Genomic DNA, 13503 nt, shown 5'->3' with positions numbered 1-13503 from the left:
GTGATTAACGTGATTACCTGCCCTCTAGTAATGTATGAGTATGCTTGCCTCTTGCAATCTCTACCATTAAAATTTTCATTTTTATGAATGAAATGAAACCATAAAAATGCATTCATTCAATAAATTAGAGGGCCTACTGATGCCATATACTATGATTAGCTCTGGAAATACATGGTAAACCAAATAAACAAAGTCTACCCACTTAAAGTTTACAATTTAATAAATCAGTGTCTCAAATCCAAGACTCTTCTGCCCCTGTGAGGATGTAGGAAGACCAACATACTAATATTTATGAGCCATAAATGTGTCCACTCTTCTCTAACTTTACCTATTGAATTCTTATTTCAGTTAAACCACGGATTACCACAGATTTTTTTAAGGCTATATTCAGGCACATAAAATAATTAGAAAAACTACTGTCAAAGTTGTATGGCTGGTATCTAATTTAAAAATACATGAATATTATCTACAATCCATAATCAGGCAACTTGGGTGGACATGGGTGGGGATACTTAGTCAAATATGTAAAGGCAGCCCCATCTGTCAGCATTAAAGTGCTTCACTTGCAACTACAAGTGTAATTATTAGAATAATAGATTTGTGACTCTCTTTTAAAAAAAAAAAGAGAATAAAATAAACTAAAAGACCAAAACTCCAGAAATAACAGTATGTGCATAAATGAGACAGAGTAATACGGTGATATGACATCCCGCCAGCTTTTCTTCTACTTTGGTGCTTGCTTCCTCTCAGACTCATTATTGTCTAAGCTCATCTTTAAAGGTAGGTTTCACTCGCCCGGCCAGCATGGCTCAGTGGTTGCGTGTCAACCTATGAACCAGGAGGTCACGGTTCAATTCCCAGTCAGGGCACATGCCTGGGTTGCGGGCTTGGTCCCCAGTGTGGGGTGTGCAGGAGGCAGCCGATCAATGATTCTCTCTCATCACTGATGTTCCTATCTCTCTCTTCCTCTCCCTTCCTCTCTGAAATCAATAAAAATACTTTTAAAAAATAATAATAAAATAAATAAATAAATGTTGGCTTCAATCAGGACTTGGTCTTGGTCAGGACTTGGGTATACTTACCTTCTAACTATAAAAACTTCCCAGGGAATTGCTCATCCGTTCCCATGGCTTTGACTACCATATTTACACTGAGACTCCCAAATGCATCTTTCTAGTGCAGACCTCTCCTCCAAGCTCCATGTCCATATACAGGTTGGGGCACGAGTAGCTTTACAGTTGTGAGTACATTAAAAACAAAGCTTATTCTTATATTATTTATTAATTATTGTTTTATTTTCTATATGAACAATTGTAAAACTACTTTTGCCCCACCCTCCATTTAACTGCCTACTTCACATTTCCACTCAAAGTTTCACGGGCACCTTAATTTCAACAAGTACTAAACTGAATTCATGATCTGCCTTCCTCAAACCTGACCATCTTCCAGTATTCCTTATCTCAGGAAAGGGTACCACCCAGTTTCTCAAAGCAAAACTCAAGGCATCATCTGACACTTTCCTGTACTCAACACCACCCAAAGACAATCACCAAATCCTATGCATTCTCCCTCCTCAGTTTCTCTCATATTAATTGACATTAGACCATGTGCATTAATAACACACTAATAATCCAGGCCACAATCACTTTCTGTCTGGAATACGTTAATAGATACCTAGCTATTATTCACAAATATTTCTTGCTCCTTTTCAATCACCTATGTTCAAAACTGAGTCTCTAAAAACACATTAGATTACACCCTTTTATGGCTTCTCAATGCTCCCAGAATAAAGTCTAAAATCCTTAACATTGTCTGCAGGCCCTAATGATCTGACTCCTGCTTACTCTTTGACTTCATCTCCTGCCATTCTCTTCCTCACTGCTGCGTTCCATTCACACCAGCTTGATTTTATGACCATGCAAGCACCATTCTTCTTCCCTTCACAGACTGGCCCACTGCCTGGGAAGTCTTCCCCCCTTCACCGCCCTTCCCAACTCCTTTGCTTATCTCATCTTCATCCTTCAGGTTTTAGCCCCAGTGTTGCTCCTTGTGGGAGCCCTTCCCTAAATTAAGTAATGTCTCCTGTTATTAAGTTTCAAGACTCCTTGAACTTTTCCCTCACAGGACTTACTACAATTAACTAAATATTTACATAATTATTTGTTAATGTCTGACTTCTCCCACTAGACTATAAGCTACGGGAAGGCAGGAACTTTATCAATCTTGTTCACTACAATATCCCCAGTACCTGACAAAGTACCTGACACATGGCTGGACTCAATAAATATTGGTGGAAAGAATAAATGACTGAATAAATAGGCAAAAAAAATTTACTGAAGGAACGAACTAAGGCTAAGCCAATGTTAAGGCAGGACTCAAATCTAAAGAATGCTACAAGAGTGAACGTATAGCAAAAGGGAAAGATGAATTCCTGACTTGGCATTTGGAATGGTATCGAATTGCAACTGAAGTTATGATGTAAGTGGAGGCTAAAGTGAAATTCTTGCCCATGCTCTCTTATTACTTAACTAGAAATAGGCCATAGATATTGACTGAATACAATGAAAAATATCAAATTAAAAGGTTTTCCTGGTGTTTTACAACCTTTGAAATAGTAACAGGTTATTCTGAATCTAGTCACAAAATCATCTCACTATTTTAACTAACTTCTCTGCTCAAAGTGAGCTGTCCAAAGCTAGAGATCACTGGCTAAGCTAATAGTAGTGCCAAACCCCAACTGCGATTCTAATTCTCCTTCTTCCTGCTCTGCCTTTAAGATATTTTCCTCAGATCACAAGCTAAAGCTGAACAAAAGAAAGTACTTTATACATCCATTGTTTCACAAGTCTCAAATGACACTTCCTACTTTGCAGAATTGAACTCTACTTTATTGCTCAGTGGTTACCAAATTTCAATATGAGAGAGTAAAGTAAGTAATTTACAACCCACATAAATAAATACATTTGGAAATCACTAAACAGACTTTGAGGCAACTCTTATTCTGGAAAAACAATATATTCTCTACCATGCATAAACTTACAATTTGAAAAGCTAGTCATGAGACAGAAAATATGAAAAAATAGTACAACCTGATGTTATAAGACTTTTACTTTTCTCAAGAGTGAGGATAAGTTTTTAAGTATTATTTATTCAATTAAGAAGCAAGTGCAAGCCTAATATGTATACCCTATTATGGACAGTAAGTGATGATGGTAAAAGTATTATAGAAATAGGGGAATCTATAATTAAAAGTATATTAAAATTTAACCATGAGGACCACAAATCCTACCCAAACAAACAAGAGAAAGATGACCATTTGAAATATCACTTTTAGCTACAAAGAAAAAAAACTTTGTTGTCGCCTCCTTCCCATAATTAGGAACTATCTTCCATGAGCTTATAAACTACATAAATTTTCACATATGTTCTCATTAGAAGACTAACTCTGGTGTAAGAGTCAATATTTTTGAGATACTCATCTCTATTTTTGTTTCTACCTCACCCCAAATAAGATTTTAAATGAGATGAAGAATAGTATCAAAATAAAAATAATAACCAAATCATAATTTTAAAATATAATATACCGTTTGCATCCGTGGGGCACAGGCCCTGCTGACCACACAAAGAAGTTCATGGACACCTCGATAACTAAGGCCAGTGATCTTCATAAGCTCCAATGGGGAAAGACATAAAAAGTCCTAAAGAAAAAGGCAGACATATATAATACTTTCAAAAATAAAGATTTTTTTTAAAAACGTCCTAAAGAGACATAAAGAAAATATTTTAAACATATATGAAACAAAGATAATGGAATTAAAAGGAAATTTTCAAATGATACTATCCATGTGTAGATAAAAGTGAAATTTATTGCAGATCAAAGATTTATGTGCTCCTTATAGTACTTGCCCTTCAAAATATGCCTTAACTAAAACATATGATAGTCTTAACTTGTAATTATTCTATTTAGTTAGCATATGCCAAAGGACTCACTGAGTAACATCACATAGCAGCAGCATCCAACCCATGTGTGTTTGAACACTGCACTAGTACCTGAAAAGTTTGGGCACAAATATCCAGAAAGTGTCAGGTGGAAATGTGTTTCTTCCTAAGCTACATGAGATCATTCAGAGGAAGTATTTGATAATTGACAGAGAGCAAAACTGACTATGGAATGAAATGTTAAATTTCATACTTTTAAGGGTGTTTCAAAATATGAACATGAGGACTATTAAATGTATAACAGAAGAACCAAAAAGACCTTTAACACACGGAGCAATATCTTAAAATTACAACATATTCTGAAAGTCTGTGTTATTAAGGATTAAATCCTAATCTAAAACCTTAAATCTCATTTAACCCAAAAGAGATTTGCTTCACTATTGAGCTTACAAATGCAACATCTTCTCTATACATTTCTCATTCCATCAATAGGAAAATGGTCCTAACTATTAATTTCTCTTGCTTTCAAGAGGAATTACCCATTTTGAATACCATTTCCTCATTCGAGTCATATTTCTCATGTAATTACAACATTTATTTTAAGTAGGTGAAACTTCTCTAGAACCCCAAATAAAGGCACAGGTGTACTTCACCTTATGCCATGAACATCCTTCTCCCCAAAATGTAAAAATATTAAACCTGGATAAATGAAATCATACTTGGAAGTATAACCTAAATGGCTCATCATTTAAAATTAGTCTACAGAGAAACACCATCATTTATCCTTTTTATTCTATAAGCCTAAGTTTTTACATTTCAGGTCTACTTAAGAGTTATTAATTAATTTGTACTTAATGTTTATCATTGAAAAAAATTAAATAAATTTTACCTGACAGGTAACAATCTGGTGTCTGTTCAGACGGTCACATAGCTCTTGTGATAAACCCACTCGTCTCAGTTTCTTGCTACCCATGATTCCAGATGTGGGGGGATGGGGGAAACACACCTTGAAAAAACATCAGAAAATAGCATAAGCAATAATAAATGGCTACTTTCTAAAACACTTTACACAATAAAAAAAATTATTCAAATGTTTCCATGTGCATAGTGAAATGTATAGTATTTAAAATATTACTGATAAATAAAGGAAGGCACACATACACACAGAGAAGCATATATTAGTACACAGAGAAGCAAGACAAGATAAAAATATACAGTTCACACCATTCTTTGATAGTTATTACATGAATATAATAATACCACTTGGAATTTGTAAAGCATCTTGAGATTTTTAATGCGTTTACAAATTTGGATGTATAAATAACCTTCCAGGCATAGTTTGAAACCACTCCTAGAAAGTCTTTACTTTCATTGGGTTGTAACAATAATAAGTTTATTGAGCGTCTACTATGCCAGGCACGGTTGCTATAAATAAAGTATCACACTTAATCTTCTCAATAGCCCTGTAAGAAAGGTTATGGACCCCATTTTTGGATATGAGAAAACAAAAGCCTAGAAAGTTTAGCTATTCTATTATCACGAGAAAAAGTAAATGATGGTTCCAGACTTCAAACCCAGGAAGTCTGGCTCTGAGGTCTATCCTCTTAACCTTTGTACTCTACTGCAAGTCCATGATCATATTTAACTTCTTTTTCTATGAGTCTAAGCAAATCTTCTGAATCAAATGAGATTTTACTATCCCAGGTGTTACCAGTATTTACAAGCTGAATTGCTGTTCAGTATACTAGCTTCCCACATTCCCACATACTATACAAACTGATCACACTCCCATATACTAGGTGCTAAAACAGAATCACTGTGATTCCCTTAGTAATGTATGCAAAGGAAAGGCTGTGTACCTCATTGAGATGGCAAAATACTCTCTGGTTAGAATAGAAACAGGAACTCTTCATTGTTTCAGGGGATAAAACAGTATAATTATCAGAAAAGTAAAATTTTGAAGCAAAAATATATACTGAGAATGTGGGTATTTATTTTCAATACCATGACCCAAATTTCTATCTAAATTCTCTGAATCAGATCATCTCTGTGTATCAGATTAAATCCCTCTCTCTCTCTCTTTCATACACACATGTACCCTTCCCACAAACACAGAATACATCCCTCTCAATTCTCTTAATGGGAACTTGTCAGTACTCATTTTGTTTCCGCAGAAGGAATTTTACTAAGTGACATGTGCTATGTCATTGCCTAGTGTCTTTACAGATCAGGTGGTTCTGGGAAAGGGCACCATTTAGATAAATTCAATAAAAAAGGAGAACAGTAAACCCCAAACTACCTGGCCTTTAACAATGACCAGCTCCAGTCCTGGCCAGTGTGGCTCGATTGGGGATCCTGTGTTGTACTGTAGGGTTGCTGGTTCAATTTCTGGTCATGGCATATGCCTGGGTTTCAGGCTCGGTCCCTGGTGGAGGGTGTGCAGGAAGCAATCCATCAATGTTTTACCATCTCATCAATGTTTTTTTCTCTCTCTCTTCCTCTCCCTTCCTCTCTAAAAATCAGTTAAAAATCTTAAAAAACACACACAGACCTAGCAGGTTTGGCTCAGTGGATAGACCATCGGCCTGTGGACTGAAGGGCCCCAGGTTTGATTCCTGTCAAGGGCACATGCCTGGGTTGCAGGCTCAATCCCCAGTCGAGGGCTTGCAGGAGGCAGCCGATCAATGATTCTCTCTCATCATTGATATTTCTCTCTCCCTCTCCCTTCCTCTCTGAAATCAATAAAAATATTTTAAAAAAAAAACAAAAACACACACACAAAGAAAAAACAATGACCAACTCTGTTATCTCTGCCTTTATTCAGGCCACTCCCATCAGTTGCCTGGACTATTGCATGTTGCTCTGGTCACTCACTGCCTCACACACGCATCCAAAATCCATTCATTTGCCTCTTTTACAGGCACTCTTTATTTTATTTTACTTCTTTTTTTTAATCCTCACCCAAGGATATGTCTACTGATTTCTATAGAGAGGGGCAGAGAGAAACATCCACCCCCCAAAAAAAACATACACACACACACACACACACTCCAACCATGATTTGAACTCCGCTCCAACCAACTAAGCCACACACCAGGACCACAGGCACTTTTTAAATACACACTCTGCTAAGTTCTGGGATACAAGAATCATATTCCCTCCCCTTCGGCAACTCACAGTAAAAGGTGAAAAGAAATGTATACAAAAATAACTAGTCATGCAGTAAGTATTGCCATTGGTATTTAAATGTGCTGTGGACAGGGGGGCACACCAAACTGGCCTGCAAGGTAGCTTCCTAAAAAGTTGCTCCAATCCTGTCACTCTCATCCTTTAAAACTGCCCATGGAACCATCAGCCGACAGGGTAAGTTCCTCAGGATTAAGACGCTTCATAAATTGATTCCTCCTTTCCCCTCATTACTACATCAGATCTCAAGGCCCAAATCCTGACCTTCCTGGCAAAGTTACTTCACCTCCCTTAGTTTATCCGTTTGTAAAACGAGGGTAATTCAAATATCTACTCCATAGGAATGTAATGAAGGTTAAAGGATTTCACATAATGCTCAAGGTTAATCATCATTATCAGTTTGTTCAGCAAAACATCATTTGCTGCCTCACATGACCTGCTCTCCAGCCACAACAGTATATTGGTAGATTAGGCAATCATAGCCATCCTGCCTCCATGACTTGCCTCCACAAAGCTTTAACCAAACTCAGCCTCTTCTTCTCCAATGTTCTCATCTTTGTACATATATTTGCCCGATGATTAACGTATTATTATGGCTTGCATGTTTGATTCTTCCACCAGAGACTATAAGTTCCTGCTCTGTATGTGTGTGCATACGCTCATGTGAGTGGGAATGGAAGATATTCAACCCTAGAGATTGAATCCTCTCCTCCTCATTGAAAGAAAACTCCTCCTGTTAGATGTTCAATGAAAAATGTGAAGTAACAATAGCTAATATTTACTGAGCCCTTATTACGCCCACTACACTGTTCCAAGCACTTTGGATGTTTTACCCCAGTTTACAGATTAAAGACACGGAGGCACTGAGTTGAAAACTTCCACAGTCTGTAACAGCTAGCATATGATGGAGTCCGCATTCGAATCCAGGGATCTGACTCCAGATTCCACGCTATTATCTACCTGAAGACAGGCAGGCCCTAAACTTCCCCAAAAAACGGGCTCCCTTGTCTAGACCCCTAAACTGCCCGGAAGTAAAAGGTGGGTGGGCATCAAGAGGCAAAAACAACACCGCAGAATCCCCTAAAAAAAAACTGTTTCAACAAGGCCCAGCTTCCTTGCAAACCTGCAAAGAAGCTCCCAGATCCGCGACAGGGTTCAAGTTAAGATCCCTACAGACTTAAGGGGGCGTGCCCTGCACCCAAGAAAGATTCTCCGCTACCCCAATATGAATACCACAGGCCCAGAGAGGGAGCAGAAAATAATGCGCGCACCCCACTTCCCCACAACTGCCCCCAAGATGAGACTTTCCAGTACCGGGTCTGCAGCATCCAACTTTCAAAGTTTCCCCCACCCATCACTCAGTTCCCCGCGGAAAATGCGGCAAAGCAACAACCTAAGCGCTGGTTGGGTCGTCGTCCGGGGAAATATCCAATCAGAGGCAGGCAGAGCCAGTCGGCTCCGCGGCTTGCTGGGAGTTGTAGTTCACACTCTGAAATAAATGTCAGTTTCTCAGTCTAATGATTATCAAAATGCGGTGGGAGAACATAAGCAAAAAGGGTATGAAACCAGGATAAACCTTGCTTGAAGTGTTTTCTTTATTTTGTCACTACATTGAAAAATTGCTTAATGGATCCGAGACTAGGTTAGTTTTCTGGAAATCCATCTATCACAGGAGAGGTTGTGGAAGAAGCTTTTGGTTTGTTTGGCTTGCTTTTTTCATCACCCTTTGGTAGTGATTAAAGTTTGGGCAATGCTAAATAAAATTGCTCCAGCCGTCACTTTCTCAGTTTCAGATTATTCCATCTGCGAAGAACTTTTGCTCATGCTTTGCTCTCATTTCCCCTGTGAATACCTCTATTTTACAATGTAGCCCACTTTATCCTAATTAATTGACCTGCGCCCCTCGACCTGTCACCTGACTCGACTAAACTGAGCTCCTTGAGGACAGGGGCCACAACCTGTTCAGCTTCGAAAGGCTAGCACACCGCTCAGTTAACGGTTGTCGGGTAAATGAGCAAACACATGAATTAAACAGAAGGAAATGGGAATTCAGAACGCAGGGTTCTGGGATTATAAAAGGGCCCCAGTATACACACTGAAAAATGGAGGGGGATTCAAGTCTTGCTCTGGGTAACCCCCCAAGGCCTGGCAAAGCACCGATTGGAGCTCAGTAAACGCTGCCTTCAAACGCTAGGAAGAAAAGAGGGCGGAAGAACAAAATCAAGGAAGACAGCTGTTCCTGCCACCCGCTCCGCCGAACGCAGAACCGAAGGCGTAGCGCAGAGGAATCGTGCAGACTAGAAGGAATGTTCCTCAGACAGGTAGCCGAGGTACTCCCTCCCCGCCTCCGAGCTTTCGCCAGTTCCTGGAGGTGGCGTCACGTGACCCAAACAAATATGGCGCCTTATTTGCATCTTCCCTCCATTGGCCAATCGGAGTGGCCGCTGTCCATCGTCAGCCCCGCCCCCCGCCTCGCAAGCTCCGCATGGGACCTGTCACCTGACTCGACTGAAACATGGCTGCGCTGGGGGCACTATGGCTGTGGGCACCGGGAGCAGGTGAGGGTGAGGCACCCCAGAGAAGGCGGGAGCGCTCTCCAAGACCCCTGCAGGGAGCGCCCCTGCGCCCCCACCCCGCCGCCCTCCACTTCTGACACGGACTCATCTCCGGACCCCCAATCCTCCGCCTTACGGGAGGGCTCCAACGAGGGGGGGTCCTGCTGAATGTCTCATCCTTAAGGGGGCGACCACCTGGGGATTCGGAGCCGGACGGCGTCTAAAGTTCCGGAGGGGCTGCGAACTGGAGTTTGGGGTCTGCGCCTCGGGATAATACGACCGTTACTATTAATTGAGTGTCAGATGCTCCTAGAGAGATGAGATCCAACCCTTGGGGGAAAGGTGTAACTTCTCACAGACAGCAACATGTCAAATCGATCTTGCAGTGATAGTGAGGAAAATAAGTCCCGCCTTTCCCATTAATTGTCTAAATACAACTCCTTCCATTTCCTCCCACTCTGGTGTGTCCTGTTCATAGGTGGTGATCCACGAAGGAGAAAATTGACCATGGGTTCTGCGTAATTCATCCCTTTCTGCCTCCCTGCACTCCGTGCTGGGAAAATGCATCATCCATTTGGAACAGAGGAAACCGCTTCCCAGGAGGAGCTTTTTGGATTTTTCTGTGAGTGCCTTCGGCGAGGAGAGTGGGAGCTGGCTCAGGCATGTGTGCCTCAGCTACACGAGGCACAAGGGGATGTCCCCAAGAAGGTGGAGGATATTCTACAGGCGCTGGTGGTGTGTCCACATCAGCTGAGGTAAGGGATCTCTCTCTTCCTGGCAGGCAGTCACGGGGCAGAGGACACAAGGTTCAATGTTTGGGCTCTGGTCCATGAGCCTCACTCAACGACTCCCTGAAGAATTAGCAGAGGGGGAGTGTATTTCACATGCTCTGAAATTTTACCTCTGTAATACATACCTATTACTTAATTAATATTGGCTTTGAATTATCATTTGGAACTGTGTGTAAGCCTGGCCAGCAAATTGTATATGGAACCACCATTTCTTGTTTATTATCATTAAAGTAGATGGTGGGATTGCATTGAAAAGCATTTGTTTGCCTCCAAAAAAAAGCAAACCCTACTCTCTTCTGACTTATGAAATTGACGTGAATTAATTCACTTCAAAACTACTGGGAGTGAATTCACTTAAAGCTTTTTTTTTTTTTAAATAATTATACTCCCAAGAAGTGCAAAAATAATACAAAAAGTACCCTTTCAATAGCTTCCCCCAGTTGTGACATCTCATAATAGTACAATAGCAAAACCAGGAATTTAATATAGGTAATGACTGTTAACTAGACTATTCCGTTCTCACCATGATTTAATCTGCATTCATTTTTATGTGTGTAGTTCTATGCAACTTTATTCATGTGGATATTCATGTAACTATAATCAAGACACACAACTATTTCATCACCACAAAAGGATTCTATAATCAAGATACACAACTGTTTCATCACCACAAAAGGATTCCGTCACTCCCTGGGCATACCTCTTGGTATTTTGATCTCTCCTTGCCCACTGACAACCATTGTTCTCTATCTAAAAATTTAATGAAATTCTTTCTGACAGTGCTAATAACTAATGGTATAGGAATTAAATGTACTATTCAGTTTCTCCCTCAATTTTCATTACTTTGGCAATTATGTTATATGGTTTAAGTACTGTATTAACATATACGGGGGCGGCAAAAGTAGGTTTATAATTGTGAGTATGTGAAACAGTCTATTCCCATATTATTTATTAATTATTGTATTATTTTCCATATGAACAAGTGTAAGCCTACCTTTGCCCCACCCTAGATATGTTAATATAGTACTTAAAATTTGTGTTCCAGCCTGTTACTGTCTAATTTAAATTACTAACATCAAAGAAAGGCTTATGAGTTCCTATAACCCTCTTTGTAGCATAGAGTTAAAAATAAATTTTTGTCAAGTTCCTTTTTTTCTTTAAGACTACTTGATTCAGTTTCTGTTTTCAAGAATATACTTTAGATAGCTTTGCTTTTATGGTTTTCTATGTAATATTTTGTTTAAAAATAATAAAGACTAGATAGGGAGGTGGAGGGAGGTTTAAGACCTTTTTTTTTCTTTTTTATGAAAGCTGCTAGCTCTATTCTGATTCTAGTTTTATTGATCTGTCGTGTACATTTGAAAATTTTCTCATTAGAACATCTTGCCTGTTAAGGTTTAAAATAGACTGAGCATTGAAATCTAAATCTTGGATGGCAAAAGAGAAAAAGTCAGTAGAAATTTTTTGTTTAGAAATTCTTTCTTTTTACGTTTTTCAGATGTGGACAGGACATCAACCCTCAAAGATTAGCCTGGGTCTGGCTTCTTGTACTGGAAAAATGGTTTGCCCAAGAAAAAGTAAGTAGGTTTCTATTTCAAATTTTCTCCTGAGGCCGAGACTGAGAACAGTTTGGCAGTAGTTATGAGGTTTCCCTTCTATCTGTTACTTCCTTTATTATGAGGTTTGTAATATCCTCTCTCTGTACTGACAGTGAGAATGGCTTACATTTTTATTGATGTCTTCTTACCTAAATTCACTCATTAATTCACTAACATAACATTAGCATGTAATACCATTTGAGGTGATACCATTCTGCTAAATACTATCGTGAGAGTTGTGCCTAAACAGAGCTTTGCAGAACTTAGTGAACGTGACAAGCTCGGGAGTGACATATGACTCTCGTAATACTAAGGTGACCAGACGTCCCGCTTTTGGCGGGACAGTCCCGATTTTTAACAATTTGTCCCACATCCCGCGGCGTTTTAAAAAAGTCCCGATTTTTAGAAAGAATGCACGACAAGCTAGTGAACGGTGGGAGAACGGGAAGGGAATATACGGTTTTCGCGGCCATGTGGCTATTTAGCCAGGATATGAGTTTTATATTATTTTTGTTAATTTTATAATGTTAAACTTTAATAATAACAAATAATTGTTGAGAACTGATTATCGAGAACTGCTTATCAAAGTTCGCATTGTTGATCAGTTGTTAGAATTCGACCACCATTGTTTGGACTTAATGAACAATGGCATTTTTTGGGATTGGCAACGACGAAAACATTTTGTAACTGTCTCTCAGAGGATACACATTGTACTGCGTGCTAGTAAGCTAGTTAAACAAGTGATGTCATTACAAATCAGCTATTCAGATCATTTAGGTAAGTAATTTATTTATTTCATAAATACATAAATTTTCTTGAATTTAGCAGACAGTACTCGTATTATTTATATTTTATAGTGGCGGCAAAAAGTCTAGCGCCGGCCTTGAAAGTGACACTTACGACTTACGTTATGGCAAATTCAGAGGAAAAATAATACAAGTTAGTATTGTTATTATTTAGAAAGAAATATAGGATTAAAATAATTTTTAAAATATAGTTACTTTATAACAATCAAATTAATTTAATTTATAAACTAACAATAAAATATGTTCATGTAATTATGTACCTACTTACTGTGTTTTTAAGCAATATGTACATAATAATTTATAATATAATTTAAAAAATTTTTTTTTAGATTTTTAACATAATGAGTAAGAAAAGAGGATGCAAATTCAATGATGATCTAAGAAGTGAATTTCCTTTTATTAAAAAAACCAAAAGCGATTACAATATAGACCAAATTTTTAATCAAGAACCCCCTCCCCTCCCCCCGGGCCGAACCCGGTTTGGCTCAGTGGATAGAGCATCGGCCTTCGGACTCAAGGGTCCCAGGTTCGATTCCAGTCAAGGTCATGTACCTTGGTTGCGGGCACATCCCCAGTAGGGGGTGTGCAAGAGGCAGCTGATCGATGTTTCTCTCTCATCGATGTTTCT

The 13503-nt window shown here is 39.0% G+C and overlaps 2 protein-coding genes across 9 annotated transcripts in view; one reads left to right on the top strand and one right to left on the bottom strand.

The window, feature by feature from the left end:
• The window catches only part of RAD51B (RAD51 paralog B), a 514016-nt gene extending 505524 nt beyond the window's left edge, over positions 1–8492 (bottom strand). For all 7 annotated transcript variants that reach the window (XR_013813393.1, XM_079768331.1, XM_079768333.1 and 4 more), the window contains exons 1-3: positions 8397–8492; positions 4829–4945; positions 3585–3698 (exon numbers count right to left, since the gene is read on the bottom strand). Coding sequence is in view for 6 of the 7 variants with exons in the window: in XM_079768331.1 (XP_079624457.1) it covers positions 3585–3698; positions 4829–4945; positions 8397–8480 (315 nt within the window). In the remaining variant the exon portion in view is untranslated. The remainder of the gene's footprint in view (positions 1–3584; positions 3699–4828; positions 4946–8396) is intronic.
• Positions 8493–9617: 1125 nt separating this feature from the next.
• The window catches only part of ZFYVE26 (zinc finger FYVE-type containing 26), a 69613-nt gene continuing 65727 nt past the window's right edge, over positions 9618–13503 (top strand). For both annotated transcript variants that reach the window (XM_079767562.1, XM_079767561.1), the window contains exons 1-3: positions 9618–9683; positions 10159–10435; positions 11970–12048. In XM_079767562.1, coding sequence (XP_079623688.1) covers positions 10242–10435; positions 11970–12048 — 273 coding nt within the window. In that variant the 5' untranslated portion in view covers positions 9618–9683; positions 10159–10241. The remainder of the gene's footprint in view (positions 9684–10158; positions 10436–11969; positions 12049–13503) is intronic.

This window comes from Cnephaeus nilssonii, assembly GCF_951640355.1.
Source record: "Cnephaeus nilssonii genome assembly, chromosome: 4".
NCBI lineage: Eukaryota > Metazoa > Chordata > Mammalia > Chiroptera > Vespertilionidae > Cnephaeus > Cnephaeus nilssonii.
The sequence above is the reverse complement of the archived record's forward strand: the minus strand, read 5'-3'. Positions and strand labels throughout refer to the sequence as shown.